We start from the raw sequence: 22,382 nt of genomic DNA, 5'->3' as shown, positions 1-22,382 counted from the left end.
CTTCTAATCAACTATCAACTTTGGCATCTGCTTTTAGCTTTTCATGCTAATGCTAACCTTGCTTTTCCATAAGTGTGCATTCATAAGCAAATTCTTTTTGAAGAAAATCATTCAAATTAGAGGAGAACTTGGGCCAAAAGTACATGCCTTTTCATTTAAGAACTTGCCTAATGGAATCATTCACTTCCCCACAGGCCCTTGGGAATCGATTATTGAGAGAGAACTTACTTACATTCAGCTAAAGAACAGTTCATGACACTTTGTTTAGCATCTACCTTTAAACAATGAAACATTTTTTGCTTTGCCCAAACTGCTCTATTGATCTCAAACAGATTCCTACTTAGCTTTTAATAAGCAACAGCAAATAGATAGTGATTTCTGTCAGACTTTCAGAAGATCTGAATTGGCAATTTTTTTGAATGAAGCAGAACTGATGCCACATACTACAAGCTGCTATTTGAGACTTCTCTTTATCTCTCCACACTTTCTAAACACCGATAATATCCTAAATAAAGATGGAATCAAAATAAATGAGATAGAACTAGATGATCTTAAGATCCTTTCCATCCCCAACCATTCTATGACTCAAAGTTAATTGGGCCAGAGAGGCACAGTCTTTCAATCACATGCACACATAGTTCTGCTACTTTTTTTTTTCTTCATTTTTTTAAACAAGCAAAAGCTTACTTAAAAAGAAAGTCCTTACAAAGTAAGGCCTTTGCCTCCTCCTATCCCTGGTCCTTCTAGAGTGATTCCTTCTTGTTTTCAGAAGATCATCAGAACAGCCTCATAAAGTAAAGATACTCTTTGAGTGCTCAAGTCGCTTTACTAATCCAGTTTCTGTTGTGCAAGTCTTGGTGTCCCTTCTGTGGCAGTGCATGTATCTGGGAAAAAAAAAATCTGCCCTCCTTGAATTAGGAGAATCTCCTAATTCAGTTTTACACAAGACAGAAGTACAGGACCAACTCAATGCCCGACTTACTGTTACACGTTTGATCTTCACTTCTGCAACAACAAAGTCCTCAATGGACCTCTGATCTCACTTTGAAATCTTTCCCTCCCATATCCACTTCCCTATGACTCATCCAAAATCTTCTTCAAATAAAGTGACTACTAAAATTTAGAGATTCACAGTTTCAGCTGAGTTAGTGATGCCTGTAGTCCTGAAATACTGTCAGCATGCATCATTCACCTCCCTCCTGCATAGCTCCTCAAAAAGACATCAAACTCAACTTCAGAAACAGCACAGGATGCTACAAACTGTGCCTTCTGAAGCATTCATTTCCCTATGCTCACTATAAAGGCTGTCCATGGCAACAAGGACAGATACAGACAACAAGAAGCATTAACTCCCAAAAGACATACAAACACACAGGCTGAAATTTTTGTCTCAAGTCCAAGATATTCCAAAAATGTACGTGGTTAACTTTCTGTGTACAACAGACACCTATCAAAAAACTGCCCAATGAAAGCTGAAAAGGTTTTTAGTCCCAAAAGGACCTACTTCTCTGGCAAGAGACCAGCCCTGGAGAACTTTCTGCCACATATCATTTTCACCCCAAAGGGCTCCAGTTTGCCAGAAAGCACAGCAAGCAGCCACAGCTTTCCCTTTGCAGTTTCCTGCAGCTTTTTTACACACATTGAACCCAAATCTGCAAGCCCTCTGGGGATCAAGAACCAATACCTTGCTGTTCTGCAGAAAGTCAACATAGAAAGGAAAGATTCAACTTGTGGCAGCCAGGGCTGCTGAGATGACACACAACAAAACGCTAAACCAGCTGGAGCTTCCGAAGAACTGCAGGCTTCGTGCCCAGGAGTATCACATTACAATAGTCAGAAGAAAAGTGATGAATAGGTAAGTAATTGAGGTCCGGTCAGCTCTGACAAGGGAAAGTTTCCTGTCAGTGAGAGAGGCAAGAGAAAACATTATTTGCGATGCTAAACTCTTGCAGAGCAGATGTGAATGCTCCCAGACATCCTGCTGAAGACACATGCCAAACAGCAGGTATGTACTCTTAACCAACAGCAACTTAGTAGTGCTTAATAATTTTCCATATACTATCACCATTATCACCTCCATCTTACCCACCTTTGCTTTCAGCTTGCTCGCCCAAAACCATAGTTCTTCTCAGTCATTATTTATATGCTTTCATGTATACAACATTTGCCCACTGCTAGCACGTGTGTCTACGCTCTGCTTGTCTACTGGTCTGCGGAGAAAATAATTCTTTTCCAATATCGCAACATCATAGACCTAGCAGGGGAGCTACAGATTTATATCATTACTTCTGACAGCACCTTTACATAAATGCCAACAGAAAGAATATTAGGAAAATACTTGGGGTCCGTTAGCCACTTGCTATTGCAGAAGCAGAAAACAATGTGTGGAGAAACCTCATGATACGGTGTGTTCCCTACCCAACAAACCTAATGCCGCTCACAAGCTGAAAACAAATTGAAACAAGCAATGTTATGAAACTCAGCATGACAAAGAAACTTGTGTTTCATCAGGTTTTGTTGGAGATGATACTTTCTTGTTTTCTTATCAGGCACTGCAAACTGCCACCCAAATTTCTGTTCCCCTGCTTTCCCTGTTCAAGTGCTAATCCTGCAGATGGCACTAGGGACTAAGAAATTCCTTTCATATTTTTCTTTTCGGAGGTTTTTTGCACTTCATTCATTTCATATCCATTTAATTATACTGTAGAACTCATCTTTTAAGCATCTTGGTTATTTCAATTCTATTAAATTTTCCTTGTCCTTCTGCAGCACCTTTCAGATCTGTTCAGAAATTTCAGAAACAACTCACTTTATTCACCAAAAATAAGGCATTTGTAATACACACTATAAAATAATAAATGGCTACCACCAGTAAGTTAAATAAAATGGCACATTTTACAATGGAAATAAAACCTATAACCTGCATGCAAAGCTGAATAACAAATAAATTCAGACAGCAGAAAAAAAAAATGTTACTTTAAGCTTAGGATGGTGTGATGTTGCACCTCTGAGATACCCAGAAGCTGAGTTCATTCAAACTTCATCTTTCATGTCTTTTATGAAGCTATTCCTATAAAATTCAAAATTCACCATTCCCGTAATCATTTGTGACTTAATTATCTCACAGGATGCAGCAGACTCATCTGAATTGGAAAGATGCTTTTCTTCTTGCTCAGTGCACCTTTTTTAGCTAGACAGATGGTACAGCAGTTTCAGAGCAGAGAGTCAAGTACCTTACAAACAGCTGGAAGATTTTAAGCATCCCACTTACCCTGTCTGGGAGGGTAGCCATTCTCATCTCAGCTTATCTGAGATTCTTCAGACAAGGTATTTAAAAAGTAGCACTGAAATACATTTAGTTCCTAAAGCAAATTAAATTTCAGAAAACATAGAGGTAACCAGACATGACCTTGGCTATCCTGAAGAGGAAAATGTATCTGTAATCTTCTCTTTTTATGGCAGAGACTGAACTAGTTGTTTAAATATTCCAGGCATATTTTACACCTATTCACCTCACAGGGCTAGGCAGCCTGTGAAAGACAAGCACATCCTTTCCTACACTGAGATCTGTAGTAAGATGAAGTTATCATCAGCAAAGGATCTGCCGGACATGTACGAGGAATGCCAACAGCTGTGCTCCCCTACTAACTCGATCCCGAAATGAAGGGGTAAATAGAGAAAATCTAGATGCATGCTCAAATTTATGGCTTGATTCCAACTACTCTTTGTTGCCTGTTTGTAGAGCTACATTAATAAATGAAACCAAACTGTAGTAACAGCAACAGCAAAGGACAACTACAATATGCAAGGCAATTCACCCATATTTTGGAATCAAGGAGAGAAACTGAGAACTGTTAAAGCTTTTTTCAATTCACCTAAAGGAGTAACTAGCAGAGAACTAGAGGAACCACATGAGTTAGTGCAGCAAGAGTGTCCTTACATGCTGCTGACACAAAAATGGAAGCAGTAATTCCTCCACAACAAAGCAAGCTCACTAAGGAACCTAAATATCATGCACTGAAAGAGAATACACATTAAAACACCTCCACTAGTGAATCAGACCAGCCCAATGTAAAATAAACCCCAAATGAAGAAAACACCTGTTATTCTCTTTTCCTGGATTAAAAAATTACAGTAGTTCATATAAAGGCCAGACCAACACCACAGCCAATGCACAGGAGGGGTAGACCCATGCAGCTGAGAGCAGGGAAGAGAAAAGCTTGATCTCTCCCCAGCAGCAATAGCCATCAGACCAACTCAGCTGCTTGTGAAACCACAATCTGAGAACTCTCTGGCCAATTCTGCTTCTTCCACTGAACACAATGACCCTTAAGCCACTTGTTAAAACTATCCTACTGCATCATTTAGCAGCCAACCAAAACAAAAAGATTTCTTGCATGCTTTCTGAACTGAACTACGCAATATATCCAGAAAGGTTTTCAGTTAATGAAACTTTATCTGCAAGTTGCCCCTGAATCATAAAAACCTCAAGTATTTAGAGGCTCACAGAAGTATTAGTCATCTTCTTGTAGGTGCGAAGATTTTTTTTGTCTTACACCTTAAAAAATTTTCTTCCCCCAAAGAGTCAATTAAAACTCAAATAACAATAATGTGGCAATAACAAATATATCTTATGAACTGATCCTAAACAGAAATAAGTAATCTTGATCCTAAATAGGAAATGGAAAAAAAAAATATTCAGTGTGATTTATTTCTGAACTCTGGTGACAAGATGGGCTTATAATTTCTAACACAGTAGTCTGATACAAACTTCATTTTCCATAGTGTTTTTCAATTCAATACAGTTTTCATTTGCCCTCCAGGAAAAGGAGATTCACATTTCTTAGGGATTTTCTTGCTCTCTCCCATTTTGCTACAGTATTATTTTTTTTTCCTCCATAGAGCTCTTCTGAACCAGACTGAGAAGCAAGAATTCAATGACCAAGGGAACAGGAGTAAAACTTTTCAGAGCCTACTGTACCTGAGAACTTTGGCCAAAGGAAAACTTTGCCGAGTTTTAATACCTCCATTCCAAAGATTCAAACTGCAGGGGTTGCTACAAGAGTCAATACAAGATTTCAGATGCACTTTACATCCCTCAGGAAATCACTAAACTAAAAACTGAAGTTACTTCACTACAAAATAGAAAGCTATTACACTAAATATTTGTAAGTTCCAACAGAATAGGAAAGCATTTCTTATGTCAAAATACATTTGTAATAAGCTAATGCATGCTTGGTCATTTGCACATTCAGGCACCACCACCACTTTCATATTACGTCAAAGTTTTAACTAGTAAAGGTTCTCCTTCTTTATAGCTCTTCTAGTGTATTGTGCACGTACCTCTTCTATTAAAAAAGTCACATTGCATTTCTCTATGTATCATATGTTCTATGAAGATTAGTATGAAAAATGCTAAGTATTTCCAATTTTACTTGACAGGAATACACTGATGCTGAAAAAAGGCTGTCAGATCATGTATGCATAAGACAGACGTGCACTGCAAGACAAATAAAGTTCTTAAACTGCTGTCTGCAAGGGGAGCTGCTAGTCTGCTGAGCTACATTTTTCTGTTGTTTTCAATTTAAAGTGATGAAAAGAACATACACGCTGCTTAGCTTTTAGAAGCACTACACAGCCAAAAACCTCCTGAAACCACTGGAATGCTCTGGATGCAAACTGGAATAATTTCATACCTACCTCTAACAACTTCACCATGCCCAGTCTGTAGTGTATACACACTCCACCTGACTCCTCTTTAACCTGACTTATGTAACATACTCCTCTTACTTCTCTTCTTGAAATCTGTAGGTTTCTTAGCCATGTCGATTCCTACTTTTCTCATTAACTGTTTCTCTAACAATTTAGTGGTAATGCTCCCTTCCCCTACTTGCTAGGAAATCTGTCAGGACCCTTATCCTTTGCTTGAAAAGCTACCTTGCCCCTGGCTTGGCACGCTTCCTTCGAGCTGCCTGGCATTCTTCCTGCCCATTATCAAGCAATCAGCTGAACCTTACTTTTGCCACAACTGAGCTCCAAACTTCTTTCCCAGAAACCCTTATGCTTCTTCCCTTATTCTGTGTAAAATATCTCAGCTGTTAATTGAATGCAGTATAATTAACAGCAAATCAAAAGAGAAATGTCACTTAAAAAAAAAGATCTCACAACAAAACACCACACAAAAAACCCTACCACAAACAATGAAACCCAGCTCTTTTTCATCACTTTCATCAGCAAACAGAAGTCTGCATCTAGTGCATTCAGACCATTTGCCTCAGGCAAGCAAGACCTCTGCATGGTATGTCATCATTATTTTGTGCTTTAAAAATCATCAGTAGGGCATACATCCTTAAAATAGCACAGAATATTGTTACCTGGAGATTACTTTCTGCCACAGTAGAAAATGGTGTTAGGACCACTTGTGCATGAAGCAAAAAATAAATAAATCAGGCTGGATTCATACTTTACATATGAAATAAGTAATGATGCTTTTTTAGTAACATGATGCCGATAAGAAGTTCCCATTTACTTGGCATCATTAATTTCAACATTTTCTATAAATACAAGTCTTGCTATTTGACATCAAAAACTCTTACTGTATTTCAATATTAATAACTTAGTTATATTGGATTTGTAACAACCAAAGCAATCTTACATCATGAGTAGTGAAAAAATTAAGCATTTTCCAAGTTAACTGCAAGTAGAGTTTGAATGAAGGACTTCACAATAGCTGATGGTAAAAAATAAAAATAATAATAAATGAAATAAAATGACAAACAACAAAACTGAAGTATATCAAGTGCACAACATCATAGGTGAATTCCAAACACTTGCTTACTAGGGTACCCAACTACACAAAAAAAAAAAAAAAAAAACAAACCCAGCCTTCATAAAATGCAATTACCTGCATTTAAATTTTTCATGACGTCTTCTGTTAATATTCCAGCATTTGAACCATGGTAAGCAGTGGCTCCTAGGTAGGACACAGGTTTTTTTTGCCTCCTCAGGGAGATCACAGCACAAGTGAGTGGGAAGCAGTGAGGTCAGAACCCCTTCTGACCTCAAGGTATCTGGGTCAGTGTGCTCCTGCAAGGGCTCTGAACCCATCTCCCAAAATGGTGCTGTGCACATAAAGTTGCCACCATTTGCCCAGAAAAAAAGACTTGCCAGCAGTTACATAGGCAGTGTGAAGAATCCAGTCTGGCCCTCTTAAGTAAGGGGCTACCACTCTAACCACTGAACATCCAATGGGGGGTAGGTCTGTGTAAAAAAAAAGGTAGCCCAGAGTGCACACCACATTTGGCAGCTGAATTCCTCTAACTCAGTATCCTGCCCTCAACTGATACCAGTAATTAAAATATGAAAAAAAAATTAATTACAGGACAAACACTTTGCTCCCTAGCATTAGCTGCAGGCACTTAAATACGGCATTTTGGAAGATTATTAGCAAACCAAAAGTATTTAAAAAAAAAGCAGGGGGATTAAGGAGAGAAAGATTTTAAAAGCAACTGTTTTAGTGAAGTCTCTCCCGTAAGTTACTCTAAGAATGTTCTCACAAAAATATCATTGCTTAAGGCAATTTCCCCTCTACTTTGATTTTGCTCTACAACTAGCCTCCAAGAAAATTCTTTGAGGTAATTAACACAATTAAAGGCACAATGATCAAAGCTAACTTAAAAAGAAAAAAAAAAAAAAAAGAAAGTTTAATGACTGAACTCTTTACCCTACTTTGTTTTATGAATGTATCTTTTATCGTAACTTAAGACACTACAAAATAAATTGCAGCTTGGCTGCAATAGCCACACAAGGGAAAACACAATTTAGGTTTGTTACTCCCTCTTATTCATAAATCAGTCTCAGGCTCAGTTTAAACACAAGCCAAATATGACCTAAACGTATGACATCTTCAACAAGTAATCATATTTGAGAAGAGGAAAATAAGTATTGGTTCAACCCCCACAATCCATATGCAACCAATAAGGTTACCTTTTTACAATTGCATACAATTATATAAATGCATGAGATATAATCTAAGCAAGGGGAATACCTACTGAAATCATAATATGAAATTAACACCAGTAACTGTTGTAAAACTAAATGAGGCACTGAGAGCTTCATATATGGAAATTTTGGAAACAACGGACAAAATACAGAGAGAGGTTTCACAGAATCATAGTCATAGATTCTATGAAACCTATCTCTGTACTGTGCCCCTCAACAACTTCACAAAGCAGTATGTTTCAATGTGCCTTAATCTTTCTCTTCCAAAGCTGACAGGAGAATATGTTTCTGGTGATATCTTCTAATTGTCCAAGTTACTGCCTGAAATGCTGGACACAGACCAGAAATCGAAGGCAAAACAGCAGTTTTGTTCAACGGAGCAGCCTACAACAGCCCATGAGAGAATTATGCAGCAAATATTATCCTTCTCCACTGCTAACATAGTAAAAACTCCTCAGGGAAGAGCTTAACTCACCTGTAACTTAATTTAAAATTTAGAGATTTAAACCCCCAAGTAATTAATTAAAATAATCTAGATCTCTCATGAAAGAATAATTCATCATTCACAGGGGAGAGAAGAATTTAAAATTACTTTCATCAACAAATGATGACATTTTTGAGATAATCTAATGCAAAATTCCATTTTTAAATAAAATCACATCAGGTATGGAAACACAATAGGGTACCCACAGTTACACTTCCTTTTGCCATAATCAGCCGGCAGGTTTCTGCCTTTTGTGTCTCAGGAGTAAAAATAAATTAAAAAATATTCAATGGTTTGTGAAATCATAAAAATCATAAATAGGGAACTGAGAGTTTAAAACGAGGTTACCCTCTCTCTCTCTCTTTCCCTCCTCCTCTCTCTTTCTAGAACTAGACCAGCTCTGAAAGGTTTATTTAGCATTCGGGAAAGGAGGAAAGGATTTCTCATTCTTGGTATAGAAGTGTAAAATAAAATAAATCTCCAAATTACTCATAACAAGGCAAGGGTTAAACATATATAACATTTAAGCATCTGCTGTCTTTAACAATACCTGTTTGGAGGCAGAAAACAAATAAAACTTGCAACATCATTACGTCCATTTAAAAATCCTAACCAACAAAAAAAACCCAAACACTTCGGAAAACGCAAAACTACACTCACTCTCAGTAACTAGCAACACCATTCACAGGTTTCATACGCTTGTATGACATTTTATAGTATGGCAACAATAATTCATGGAGATTTAAAATCTTAATATGGCCTCAATCTTCTTCAATGTACTTTCTTGCTTTCCTAATAATTATATTCATATAAGGGCTTTTGTCTCCAGATTTAAGCCATGGCATACAAATCTTTAAAGCATAAAGATACTGGTTTATACAACAGAGACTTGCTTTCAGCTTTCTTTGAAAAATAGATTGAAAAATGTTTCTTAAGGTCTAGTGACAGTAGTTGGTAAGCAGGTAAATTACTTGTGAGCTTAAACAGATTTTCTTCACATTCTTAGGACAACGCTACTGCTTCTTAAGAACACTTGCTATTATGGTTCCTGTCTACCACTATTTATCATAGCCAGAGAAAATGAGGATAAAGGCTTAAATGGCAGATTTCCTAAGGCATACCAGTGCGTACATGCTGCCCAAACTGCTCAGTAGATGGTATTTGTTTACACACAGCTTCACTGCATGAGAACATGAAAACAGCTTTCAATATTTAATACCTACATGCACACCAAGGTAATCTGGAGCACTGGTACCACCCAGGGACAATATATTAATCCAGACTTGGTATTTCTAGCAAGTCAGTCACTTGGCAGTTACAATGGAAGAGGGAATGAGAGTGAAACAATTCTAGTTGTAAAGACACCTCAAGTGTCTTTAAGTTGCAATGCATGTTTAATTCTTAGCAATTATCTGAAAAAGTTTTTTTGGATAAATTAAGTATTAGGAAGATGAGATATCTGAAAGAACACTGTGGACTAGTGACTGAGACCTGTCAAAATTAGAAATCAAGGCCCGCACATGAAAGCACATTCAAAGGAGGTAACTGCATGCCCTAATCTTATAAAGCAGACCATCTGTTCAAGCAGAACAAGATATAACCCATCCCACTTCTGGGTCTACTTTGAATCTGATACAGCGCTATACTGTCAACCATTTACATTCATGCAGTTATTAGGTATATATTGCGGTTGTAAACTGATTTCTTACAATAGATATCCATACTCTCAGCTGGTCGTTGTGAGAGAAGGTGTAGAGAGCGAGCCTGCCTCATCACCCAGGTAGCTCCTCTCAGCTTGGAGCCCGGGGCGCGTGGAAGGCAGTGGAGGGATACATGCACACCCACTGCAAATCTCATTTTTGCTCTGGGAAGTACCAACACCTCACACTGCAGGCTGGCATTCACCAATAATGCTATGCTCACATTCATTATAAAAACCAGCCTCTTGAAGTTTCATTCATAGTGTTCTGCTACTAGAACTTAATCATTCCCTGAGAAGCCCTGGTAAAAGACCTAAAAGATTCAAGGGAACTCCTAAAGTCTAAAAAGTAGAAAAGGAGAAGGTGAATATTCAGTTAGTATTTTATTTGAAAATAAATTAAAACCAGGAAAACCTAACTTCAGCTCTTTCAAAGTGTCAAAGGAACAAGGATGGCCAAACCCCATACCCCTACTCAAACGCGCATTATATGTTAAGACATACACTACAGATCCCTCCCCACCAAAAAATCCACAGGCAACAATACGATCTTAAGTGATTCAAAAACAAACAAACAAGCCTCTGTTCCTGTTGCTATAAAATAACACATAATACTCTTTTTTTTCCTCTGATGTCATCTTTGTAACATTATTTTGGAATTTGATTATTTTAAAACTTGGTTGCTATGACAATATAGTCATTACATGGATTCAGTTTCTACTTTCCAACTGGCAAGACTATTTGTTTCAGTTTTATGAAGTTGTATTATGAACAAAACCCACAAAATATACTGTAAATTCTAATAGGAGAAACTCTAAGGCCTTCAATTCCTTGAATAAATATGTACCAGAAGAAGCGCTTCCCCCCAGTTACCCTAAAGGTCTCTGTTACTTGAGCTTCCTCAAATCTTCTGAGCCTTATTTCTGAAAACAGCCTTTTCACATTATTACTCCTACTGATAGATGACAACTGATTTCTGGCAGAGCCTTTCAATAACTCCCATACTATATGAATTTACAAATAGCACCAAATTCTTCACGTGTACAATAAAACATGGAGTATACATCCTCCCCAGTATTTCAGGCTTTAATAATCAGGGACCAAGAACGGATGACTATTTGATCTCTCGGCCCTTTACACGTCAACCTCACCTCCACAAGGCAACACACACGTTTTTCCTGTAGATTAATTTTTAATTACTGAAATATATCATACCAGACGGATTCACATTCAGAAGTTGACTTCTAAAAGAATATGAACCTCATAATGCAGCATTAACATCACTGAAATCTTTTTAAAGTATGCATACAGTATATCTTCATCTTCACAAACCACATTAAATGAAAAGCAGTTGGGAATTAGAGACAGAAAGGCTACTGGGATAAAAACTTTCCCCTGCATCACAAAGTGCACAGAAACTACACTGACATATCACAGAAAAACACAGTCTGAGAGTTTAAGACTGATTTAACACAAAACACAGTGCATCTGGGGGGGGGGGGGGAAGGGGGAATCACTAATGAACATATATGCTAGCACAATAATTTTTCAGATGTGCAGAAGAGATGATTTTCCACTTGTCATCACAAAGCCTTGCCTTGTGTATTTGGCCTAACAAGTATTCCACTTAGTTTATAACAACTTGAACTTTCTGTTAAGTCTGATTAAAAGCAGTCTTACCTAATCAACTAATTATGGTGCTTCTGCTACTGGCTAATCATTCAGATGACAACCAGACACAAAGTGTTTTGGCATGGAGCATTACCCTCAAATTGCCTTAATCAGGACTACGTATTCACAGTATGGGCCTACACAGGCACATCCTATTACAGATCCAGACCGACTTTGTGATTGAAATACAGAAGTTTTCTTCTGTTTTTTTTTTTCCCCTTGGTTTTTGTTTGGTTTTGGTGTTTTTTTTGTTGTTGTTGTTTTTTGTTTTTTTTTCTAAAAAAGTGCAATACGTAAACCATTTCAAGGACCAGTGACAACAAATAGATGTACTAACCCTTTGATTATGATTATTTTGTGGGGTGTGCTGGACAGGCAGTTAATGAAAAAGATAGCGGTCATTCCAGCAAATTTGAACCATGAGTGTGAAGATTAAAGAGAAAAAAAAAAACAAAACCAAAATCCAACAAACCAAACCAAAAGTTGTTACAGGGAATGATTTTTTTTAGAGTTCAAGTTCCATAAAATTAATTCATTTTCAGCATACTCAGTGGCATCTATCAAGCCAATCAATTCATGGTTAAAGGACTGCTCAAGTAACCACCAATAAAAAATAATATCTGCTTGATTTTGAAGAAAGCTCCTTCTAAAAGGAGCACTTTTGGAAACAAATTTGAGGCAAAGGCTATGGAGTTTGCTTGTTCGTGTTTTTTAACTAGAAAAGTAAAGCTAAATCACTAGTTCCAAGGTACGACTTCTTTCCCTAAATGGAAGAAGAAAAGGGGAACAAAACAAACTAGATGTTTACCATACACTTCTATTAAGAAACAGAAGGCCTGCCTTTGTTTTACCCCAAAATGGAAAAGCAGCTATGGAAAAGAACCAACTAGTGCTATTTTGAAGAAACAAACTGGAGTAATGAGAAAGCAAAATGAAAACAACCATCACTTCTCATTTAAGTGGAAAAGAAATGAGAAAGTTGAACAAAAAAGCTGGAACCCTGATGATTCTTTAGGAATAGCTGAGGATTGAAGAAAATATGACTGTGGCTTACCTGAAAAACCTCAAGAAGGCTGAATAGGTCCTAGAGTTTATCAGCTAAGTAAAGTATTGAGGCAAATTTCTAAGACCATCATATCATTAGAAGTAAAATCTCGAGCATGTGTTTGATAAAAGCTCACATATAATGAGTCTTACCAGTTTTCCTACATGATCAGCTTTTCTTTCCTAAAATGAATCTCTCATGCAGCAGGAAAAAACAAAAAAATACTTAGCTAAAGTGATTGTCAATGCCAAAGAACTGGCAGGGACAATTCAAGGGCAGCAAAGCAGCTGCTACAGATTTTAAACAATTTTTGTAATTTTTAAATTCATGGTGTTCCTTCAGTCTGTCAGGTTTGTCTCTAGCAGAAGTTCCTCTAGGGCAAGCACTGCAGATAGTCTGACTACCCTGAGGGTAAATAAGACACTCAGATGTGGGGTAAAGATATTAATAATTTAAGCCAATGGTCTGTCACCCCTAGGAGAAAGCAGTAGTGCAAGTATAGAAACAGCTAACTCCAGAGCTTACCTCTGTCCTTTGTGAACTTTGTATTTTCTGAATAGATTTACAAAGCGTTGTAGAGGATACAGTGTTACCCATGGTTGTTGAAGGAGTTCTGAAAATGCTCATGGAAACTTGTTAATGGGGTCTCCTGCCACTGTCAGGGCCTCCAACACCAGCAGATGCATCAACTGGGAGGCAGTATCAACAATAAAGTTGGAGGAGAGAGTAAGCAGGGGAGAACACATTTTGTAAGCTATAAAATACAGACCTCAGAAAGAGTAAAACCCCTAGGAAAGGTACTTTTTCCATTATTCTTGTAAGTAAACTTACCATAGGTAAATAGAAGATTCACTGAGTGAAAACTGTTGCCAGTGACGCAAACATGAATTTTGATTACTCTTTGATATTACCTCTCATTTGCGCTTTATATAAAGCCATACTTGGTAACCCTCTTCTGGGTTACAGAAAGAATTATTTTGAAACTATTTCTACACATTAAGTACTCTTTTCCTGTACAGAGCAAACATTGACATAACAGTCAGTCACTGGTACATTAAACTTGGTATTTGATATTCACATTCATCGCCAATCAATTGTATTTGAAAGCAGGAAAGAACAGATGTGAACTTTACATATTACCTTTATTTTAAAAAAGGCTTAGTCTTCTGTGTGCCTAAAGTTAAACCAAATTTTCCCTAGGTGTGGTATACTATGTTCTTATAAGAGTGACTGGCAGTTGGATCTGTTCATTACACATTCAGTTTTTTGCATGCTTGAAACACAAGCTTAAGAAATTCCAAGAGATCTTTCATTTAATCAGGATGAGTTGTCCATGAAATTCTGCTGAAATCTTCATACTCATGTTCCTTATGAGAAACACTAGAAATTATCAATATCATGACAGCATATTAGTTTTCATTGTGAATAATTCTATCAGAAAAACCCAAATAGCATCATCACTTACTGAATACAGTTCACCTACTGAAACCACCATATACGCTGAAATAAAACATTCCTCATAAACACAGAAACCTGGATTCAACATAGATGCTTAAAAGGCAATCACTGCAAAAAACAATTATTCAAATGCAAGATAATTTAATTTGCAGCCTAGCTTTAGCACATCCATACTGCAGATTTATTACTCGATTCTACTTTGCTTATGGTGACAAAATATTCAGCAAAACTGGGTATTGTACCATACAACCAAACAACCTTTGCATAAATTCTTCCACACAAATACTACCAGGAAATGACAAAAACTCAGCACCACTACAGCTGAAAACTAGCTGTTTACTCAGCAGTTCAGCCTCTCCCAACCCATGATCATGTCAATGGCTTGGCTGTCTTGTCTTCTTGAGCTTGAGTTTACTAATCAGGAGTAGGGAGAAGGAAAGATAAAAAAGGAAGGGGAAAAAAAGCACCAAACTTAAACACTTCTTTACTCCTTCAGAATGTCTTCATCACTATATTACATTTGCCCACTACGAGGGTATCAGTGGGCATCAAAGAGGAAGGCTACTACAACTTAAGACTGTCAGCTTACCTTACTCAGAATACTATTGTATACATGTCAGACTTTTCAGCTTAGGTTCCCAATTGTTTTTTTAATATTATACACACACACACACGACTGCTCACATACTTTACCTTCAAGAATGAGATTCTCACTGCCAAACTCAACAAAAATGAAATGTTTTCTTAAAAAAAAAAAAAGTTAAGGCCCCTTAAATGTGAACTGTGAAGCTCAAGCCCAAGTGTAAAATTTTGGTGTGACTCTCATCTTCTGGAGCCTACTGACAGCTGTTCAAAAGAGCAGTAATAACTGGCAGAGATGAGCATTTAAGTATATGAAAGTAGTGGAGAAAATTAATAAAAAACATATAGGAATGGAACTTTTGCAGGAAGAGAAACAAAAAACTAAATTTGAGCTAAAGAACAATCCCATTCCACCTTACTACAGTGTACAGTATGAGTGTGACCTACAAAAATGGATTCCCTTTCCCTTAACTGTACAAGTCTATACAGAGTGACGGCTAACTGAAGACCACAGTGACAGCTACACGTACAAGGAAGACCATGGAAAGAATGAGATATAGAAGGAAATTTTTCAGTCTGTATATGAACATATGATGGTTTAATTTCTTCCATGTTTTTTAACCTTCAAAAGTTAACTTCTGTGATACCTCTTTGAACAATTTGTCAGTTCGTTCAGCCAAAATCCAGAAGAAACTGATTTTTGATGTCTAAGAATGGTTTACTTGATGGCGAGTATGGTAATAGGATAAGTTTCTGCACAGGGTGAATCAATACAAGAATTTAACTCCAATGCTTCAACTGTCTCTCTCCTGAAAGCATCCCTGTTTCCATCAGCTATATAGAATGCTTTCCAGGACAAACGCAAACTTCCTAGAACCACCAGTATTTCAGTAATTTTGCAAATAATTTCAAACATATCAAGCAGAAAAAAATGTTTCTGTGTTTCTGGCATCACGACTAAGACTTTTTGCAGATGTCCCTTGCATGCTAGCTTTGGTGTCCTGTGTTTCCATGAAGTCCAACAGATCTCCGGGGTAAACATAGGAAGTGACATAACTGCTGCTGCATACCTAATGTCACAGGCATTCTGACCACAACTACAAAAAAAAACAAAGAAAAAGGAAAAAAATCACATCTCTCTACCACAAAAATATTTTGTACAAAGTGTTACAGCAAGCTGGAAAAAAATAGTAAAATTTAGTGAATGCTAATGTGTTTCAACTTCTGATCCAGCAACAGCGGGAAAGGGCCTTTATGCCCCCAAGGTCCATTACAGATTGAGCAACTCAGTAAAACTTAAAAGACTGTAGTAAGTTTTTGGTTTAGAAGCTGTAAATTGACCAGACCCCCTGCTTGTCAACTTGCATATCCAGCCGCTGGCTGTTCTCAGAGAAAGTTACCTCATCAGCCACTACCAAGTAAACAAACGCATTTTTCTAGCCCAGGAAAAAAAATAATTGATTAACATTTGAAACAAGGGTCTAAAAAGCTACTCACAGTCAGTCACAGCACCTACAGTTATAAAAAATTATAGCTTTAAGGCCACCATTCTGTTAAGACAAAATATAAATTGGCAACAGTAATTCTATCAACAGCAGGTTGGAACAAATCCCTAGGTCTGCGCTGAATCAGTCATCCACATAGGAGGGCAAATGCATGCCGCATCTGAAGTTACAAGATACATGTTACTGAAATGAGCCATCTCAAGCTGGCAGAGAAACAGAACTATCAGGAAACCAATGTTATCAGTCATTATAACTGAAAAGCATGTAATCTTGAACCAATTCTGGACTACATTTTATGTTTGGTGCTTAAAATGGCTAGAGATCTACATGGAGAGGGCTACAATGGAACAAAACCTGGTCTATCGAGGCTTTTTATTTCTGTAATAATCCAGGAAAACCATAACTAAGTCTACTACGTAAGCATTTCCTACCAACAAACAATTCTGACAGAACTAAAATGTAATCATTCCTCTCACATGCTAATGACAGAATGGCTAGAGCTAAATGGTATCCCATAATAATTTTGCGTGTATGAAGTGCTCCATTTCATTTAGGGATATTATAAAAATGATGCATTGGCTGTAACATTTACTGTTTACAATCTGCAGCAAGCTATACCCTCCTCAAGGGAGATTAAATAATCAAGAAAATGTTATACACGCTATGTATTCAAGAAAAGTAGATCGCTGTGCCAATTACAGATTCTTTCCTACATTAAGAAAGACATATGCTAGCCTAGAAAGGAGGAGGGAAGAGAAGGGAGGAGACTGGAGATCCGTTTGCTTCCCAGCTGAAAAGAGGTCATATGTTCATGTAGTGAAAAGTTTTCCTTTAGTCCAACAAAGCTTGAAGAGAAAAAAAATTTAAATAGTAGTTTTGAGGAGCTGCTAAAAACACATCATTATAGGGAAGGAAAACTGAAAGCTCTGAAGAACCAACGCAGTGACTCACAGGACTAAAAACATAAAGATCCAGAAGCAGTTAGATTGCAATTTTATTTCCAGAGTATCCATTACAGGCTAATACTTCAATGATAGCATTTGTTTAAATTATTCTTTATTAATATTGCTATGCACCACTTACCATTCAAAGATCACACTGATCGATACAGGCTGTAATGAATGAAGTGTCACACCTCTACAAAACAGATGCTACATTATTCGTTTTACAGATAAGTAAATGCAACAAAGAAAAATTAAGTGACTTGCCCTAGTCAGAGAGCCAAAAGCACAGCTGTGAATATAATCCAGATACCACAGCTCCCAATGATGTGCTAAACACTAGACATTAGCTTTTGTAAAACGAAATGTAACATTTCTTTCACATTTCATCCTCTTACAAGTCTGGCAAAGCTAGTTCTAAGGATGTTCATTTCATGTGGCTGACACTTCAGAAATCAAAAATTTAAAAATAATAAAAATAAAAGAAAGATAAACTTGACTTCACTGCACAGATTACAGAACTCCCAAATTCCTCACTGTAGGGCTCAGTTACCCATCTCTGCCCTCCCAAGAGCAGTCAGCAATAGCTCACAGATTTAATGCTGCAGGCCAGGCACAGGCTTGCTAGGAGGTATCAGGATCGCACATCATCCCAGAGGAATACCTGCTGCAGTCCTGACTCATGGAAGGCACTTACACCCAGGAACTGCCACCGCCACATCCAAACAAGAGGAAGAAATGGATGGGATCATCAGAGAAATGTATACTGCCCCAACAGCTGTTTGTCCACCTGTCCTGTCTCACAGTTACCTTGACGCCGCCGTTTTTAAGTCAGCACAAGTCTATGTGTTGCAACAGCCTAGTGACCCAAAGGTCAGCAAAAGGTTAAAAATGCTCATCAGTACTCCTATTACAATAAAGGCTTTCAGTGTGGTAGCAATTATGCCTTATTCTGTCTCAGCTCAGAACCTGTTCTGTGCAGATAAAGCAGAGGGGTTTCTACCAATGCTTGAGAAACCCCTAATGGTCTGAGGAAGACTTCAAAGGCTAGCAAAGCATTTAGACACAAAAAACACTGATGACAAAATGCCACCAGTCAAAGAAAGTTAAAACAAAAATTAGTATCGCTTAGAGATGACAGAAAGCACTCATAATTTGATTGTCACCACTTACAACCTCAAAAATAAATGAATAGAAACTTGAGAAACAGCACGTGTAATTAATCAAATTTACTGCACAGATTTTTCAGATGTTCTCAAACAGAAAATCTCCTTAAGTGTTGGAGCACTTAATATTGACATATACAGTACTTATGCATTCACAGTCTGAAAGGTTAGAGTTGCAGAGCATACCAATCACTTCAGTTTTAAAATAAATAAATAAATCAATCACCAAAAAACATATTTCAGCTACCCACACCTTAAAGCATTTTTCTGAACAAGAAACCTCTGCTACTTGATAAGGAAGGGTAGTGAGGCAGAGATTGAAAAATCAAGACCTGTTTCCCAAGCTGCTATAGTAAGTCAGAGCATAGATCTCAGACCTACAACTAAAATCAATCCCATTTACAGTCAAACATACAACAGTCAAATTTCAGAAAGAGGTTAAAATTATTAAGAAAGGACAAGGTCAAAATTCACTTCATTGCAAAATCATACCGTAAATGAAGGTGAGATACAATTTGTGCATTGCAACAGGTGTAGTAAAACTTGCCAGCAAGAAATTAACTCTTCTTATAATACAAATGTAATTTGTATTGTACAAATGTACATTGTAAATTTATATTTACATTGTATTATCAATGTAAATATACAATAATACAATGTAAATACACTGTAAATACAAATGTACATTGAAAATGCATCTACAACGAAGCCTTTCCATGTTTTCATCTGGCTTTACTGGTATTTCTAAAACAAGGGCATGCAGTTTCAGTGAGTAAATAATGACTTCTGTTTCCAACACAACACATCAGGTTTGCAGTGTACTTTGAAGCATGTATGAATTTAAAAAAAACTAACAGACTCAGTCCTGCTGACCCTGTGTATGACTATTCCTAGAAGTGTTCCACAAGAACCAAGCTTACAGAATTAAGCCTGAAGCAGTCCACTTAAAACAACAAAACCCACACATCACAGCTCCACCACAAAACCTCCAACCATGCCCCAAAATACTCCATTTAAACTTAATTTGCAAATAAGCCAGTAACCGATACATACTGAACATACTCTTTAAAGCTGTAGGTCTCTATACTTCCACAACTACAGTGGAAGCTTAAGAGCCCAAATATATTGCACTTAGGTCCTCCTATTCCCTACTTTCTATCAGCTGACCTTAAAGTGGGACCCAAAGGCAGAAAAACCCCTATTACCCCTCCTCTTAAAAAGGAAAACCAAAAATCTTTGCTAAGCTTATCATAATATCACAACCTTAATTAATATACAATTCAACAAAATCCCCTCCAACACCATTTTTAAAGCTAGGTATTTTCCATTTTTATGAATAAGTTTATTTGTTTCTCCATAAAAGTCTACTTAAAGCCAGGATCTAAATCCCTCTCCCCCAAATAATGCTTCTTTTAAAAGCTATGTTTGCCCCCTGTACTCCTTTTGTTCACTTAAGACAACAAAATCTAGAGAGCTTCAAAAACAAATCTTGTTTTTACATCATTAGACCATAACTCTCAAGCCAACAAGGACCACTATACAGTTAGAATTTTTATTCCTTTACAGAAAAGCAGAACGTTTGTTTCGAATAAATGTTAATTTCTGCTTTACACCAATTCAGAAATACTGTGCGTATCAAATGTGGGTTCCATTAACATCGTTGTATTTGTGGTTACAGCAAAACCAGTTCTATCAAACAAAAACCACCCCCCAGAAAAACCCAATGCCCCTGGAAAAGGGCTTTTTTTTTTTAATTTTGTTAAGCCTCTGGCATTTTACTATTAAAAAAAAAAATCACCAATGCTAATCAGTTCTTGTTTTACAGTCAAAGAAAACACTGCCAAGCAATCCCAACTCCTGCTTATTGGCAGGAATGCAAGTCTTCCATCAGTTTGCCTTAAAAATGAAAGGGTGGATGACCAGCTTAGCAACCCTAAAAATCTCAACAATATACAAAACCTCACAGCTCCCAGCTGGGTGTTCCAAAACAGACAATGTTTTCTAAAGCCCTTAGTAACCAAAGTACACAGTTCAGAGCAGTGTCATTTTCAGCTTTTAGGTTGATTAGCTCTGCCGGGCTTTCTTCCACGATTTCATTGCAATACAGTTTTAATATACAGAAATATGTAACTGTTAGTGAGACATACTCTGTTATTTAGGGATTATTTGCCTTTGTACATCGCGTAGGGAAACTCATTCGCTGCACCTGGCATTACAATGCAGTAACTCCCGAGTGACAAAGCGTAACGGAAGGGAAAACTTGTTGCGGGAAGCAAACGAAGGCCCTGATGGGGAGCGATGACCACCGCGCAGAACCCCACGGCTCACGGCCGGGCTACCCAGGGGACACACCAGTCATAGCACCGGCGCGGCCGCTCTGGGGAACCCACCCGGCCGCTCGCAGGCCCGAGAAACGATTCCGAGCACCGAAACCGCCCCGGGCCCCGCTCCTGACAACCAACCAAGCTCAAAACTTCCCAGAAGTTTTGAGGCGACTCCGGAGGGCTGCCGGCAGATTCCATGGGCCCCATCGCCCCGAACCCCACAGCCGGCGGGGCGGTGGACTGCCTTCCCCGCCGGACCGGGCGCTTACCGGGCGGTGTCGAGTAGCGGATGTTTGGTGCCCACCAGCTTGCGGACCTGCATGGCGATATTGCTGAGCTCGTCACTCAGCAGGCATCGCAAACTCATGAAAGACGTCGGGTACCCCACGATCTTCTCGGCTTCCGACACCACCTGGCTCCAGGGTGGGCCGCCCGACGCCAGACCCCGCAGGCAGCCTGGGCCGCGGCCTCCGCGCCGCAGCAAGGCGCCCCACATTCCCCCCACCGTCCCGGGGAGGCTCCCGGCGCCGGCTCCTCTCTCCTGTTACTCGCCCCGGAAGGGCCCCGCACACCAGGCAGCCGCGAACAAGTCCCCCTCCTCGCTCGCTGCGGCCAGAGGAGAGCGCCACCGCACCCGCCGTCAGCGGTCGGCTGAGCCCCGGACGGCGAAACCTCACGGCAGCCGCGCTGCCGGCCCGTATTCCCCCCAGACTGTGCGGCAGCGGCCGGAGAGGGCTCATTGTACCCTGGGGGCAGCCATCTTGGGCGTCGCAAAAACACGCCAGGCCGTAAAGCGAGGGTAAGGAGGTACTCTCTTCCCGCTGTCACCTGGCTTCGTCGCCGGGCGTCGGTGGTGGGTTTGGGGGTGCTGGATGAGGGTGGTGAGCCTCTGGGAAAGGAGCTGTAGTACCTTTAGGGTTTGTCTGCCCTTTTTTTCATCTTTAGCTCTTGCACTGGGTAAAGCGCTGCTGTCTCTAATCCCTGTTTTGTGCTTGTCGCTTTCCAGAGAGCGTGTGCGGGCCGGCCATGGCAGAGGGCCCAGCTGGAGTGGGAGCATTGCCCGCCCTGGGCCAGGGCTCTTTGCTGGCAGGGGGTGCCTCACAGAAAGGAACGTACGCTGCACTGCGGCTATCGCTGCAGAGACCAACTTCACACATAAAGTTTGCAACATGCAGCTTCTAACTACACAGTCATGCTTCCTATTTTCGTAATTGCAGTGTATGGGCAGTCTTGTCCTTTGCCATAGCGGTTTGGGTTAAAGCACCAGCAGTCCTTGCTTACCACATGCCCTGCCCTTCCTTGTACTTCTGTCTTATGGTACTCTTCTGTGACACAGCTGAGGGGTTTATGAGCAGCCTCCTTGTGAGCTGAGGAGATACACACATGCACAGTACACACGCAGTATGCTAGAGATAACTTGCAGCCAAATGGTTAAAAAGTGACAACTAATTTTGAGAACCCAGCTGAAGACTTCTGGGTTCTGCAATTCTGCAGTGTGGTCTACGG

General features: G+C 39.0%; 1 protein-coding gene across 3 annotated transcripts in view; it reads right to left on the bottom strand.

Annotated features, from left to right (window-relative positions):
- The window catches only part of PDSS2 (decaprenyl diphosphate synthase subunit 2), a 121,154-nt gene extending 99,497 nt beyond the window's left edge, over positions 1-21,657 (bottom strand). The window contains exon 1 of one of the 3 annotated variants that reach the window (XM_061460203.1): positions 21,146-21,657. In XM_061460203.1, coding sequence (XP_061316187.1) covers positions 21,146-21,372 — 227 coding nt within the window. In that variant the 5' untranslated portion in view covers positions 21,373-21,657. The remainder of the gene's footprint in view (positions 1-21,145) is intronic. The other 2 variants (XM_061460202.1, XM_061460201.1) reach the window with 2 other exon arrangements.
- Between the last annotated feature and the right edge of the window lie 725 nt (positions 21,658-22,382).

The sequence above is a fragment of the Pezoporus flaviventris genome, unplaced genomic scaffold, assembly GCF_033815535.1.
Source record: "Pezoporus flaviventris isolate CSIRO_AGI_PZ_B2104156 unplaced genomic scaffold, CSIRO_AGI_Pfla_v1 ptg000031l, whole genome shotgun sequence".
NCBI lineage: Eukaryota > Metazoa > Chordata > Aves > Psittaciformes > Psittacidae > Pezoporus > Pezoporus flaviventris.
This window is presented reverse-complemented; position numbering and strand designations above follow the sequence as displayed.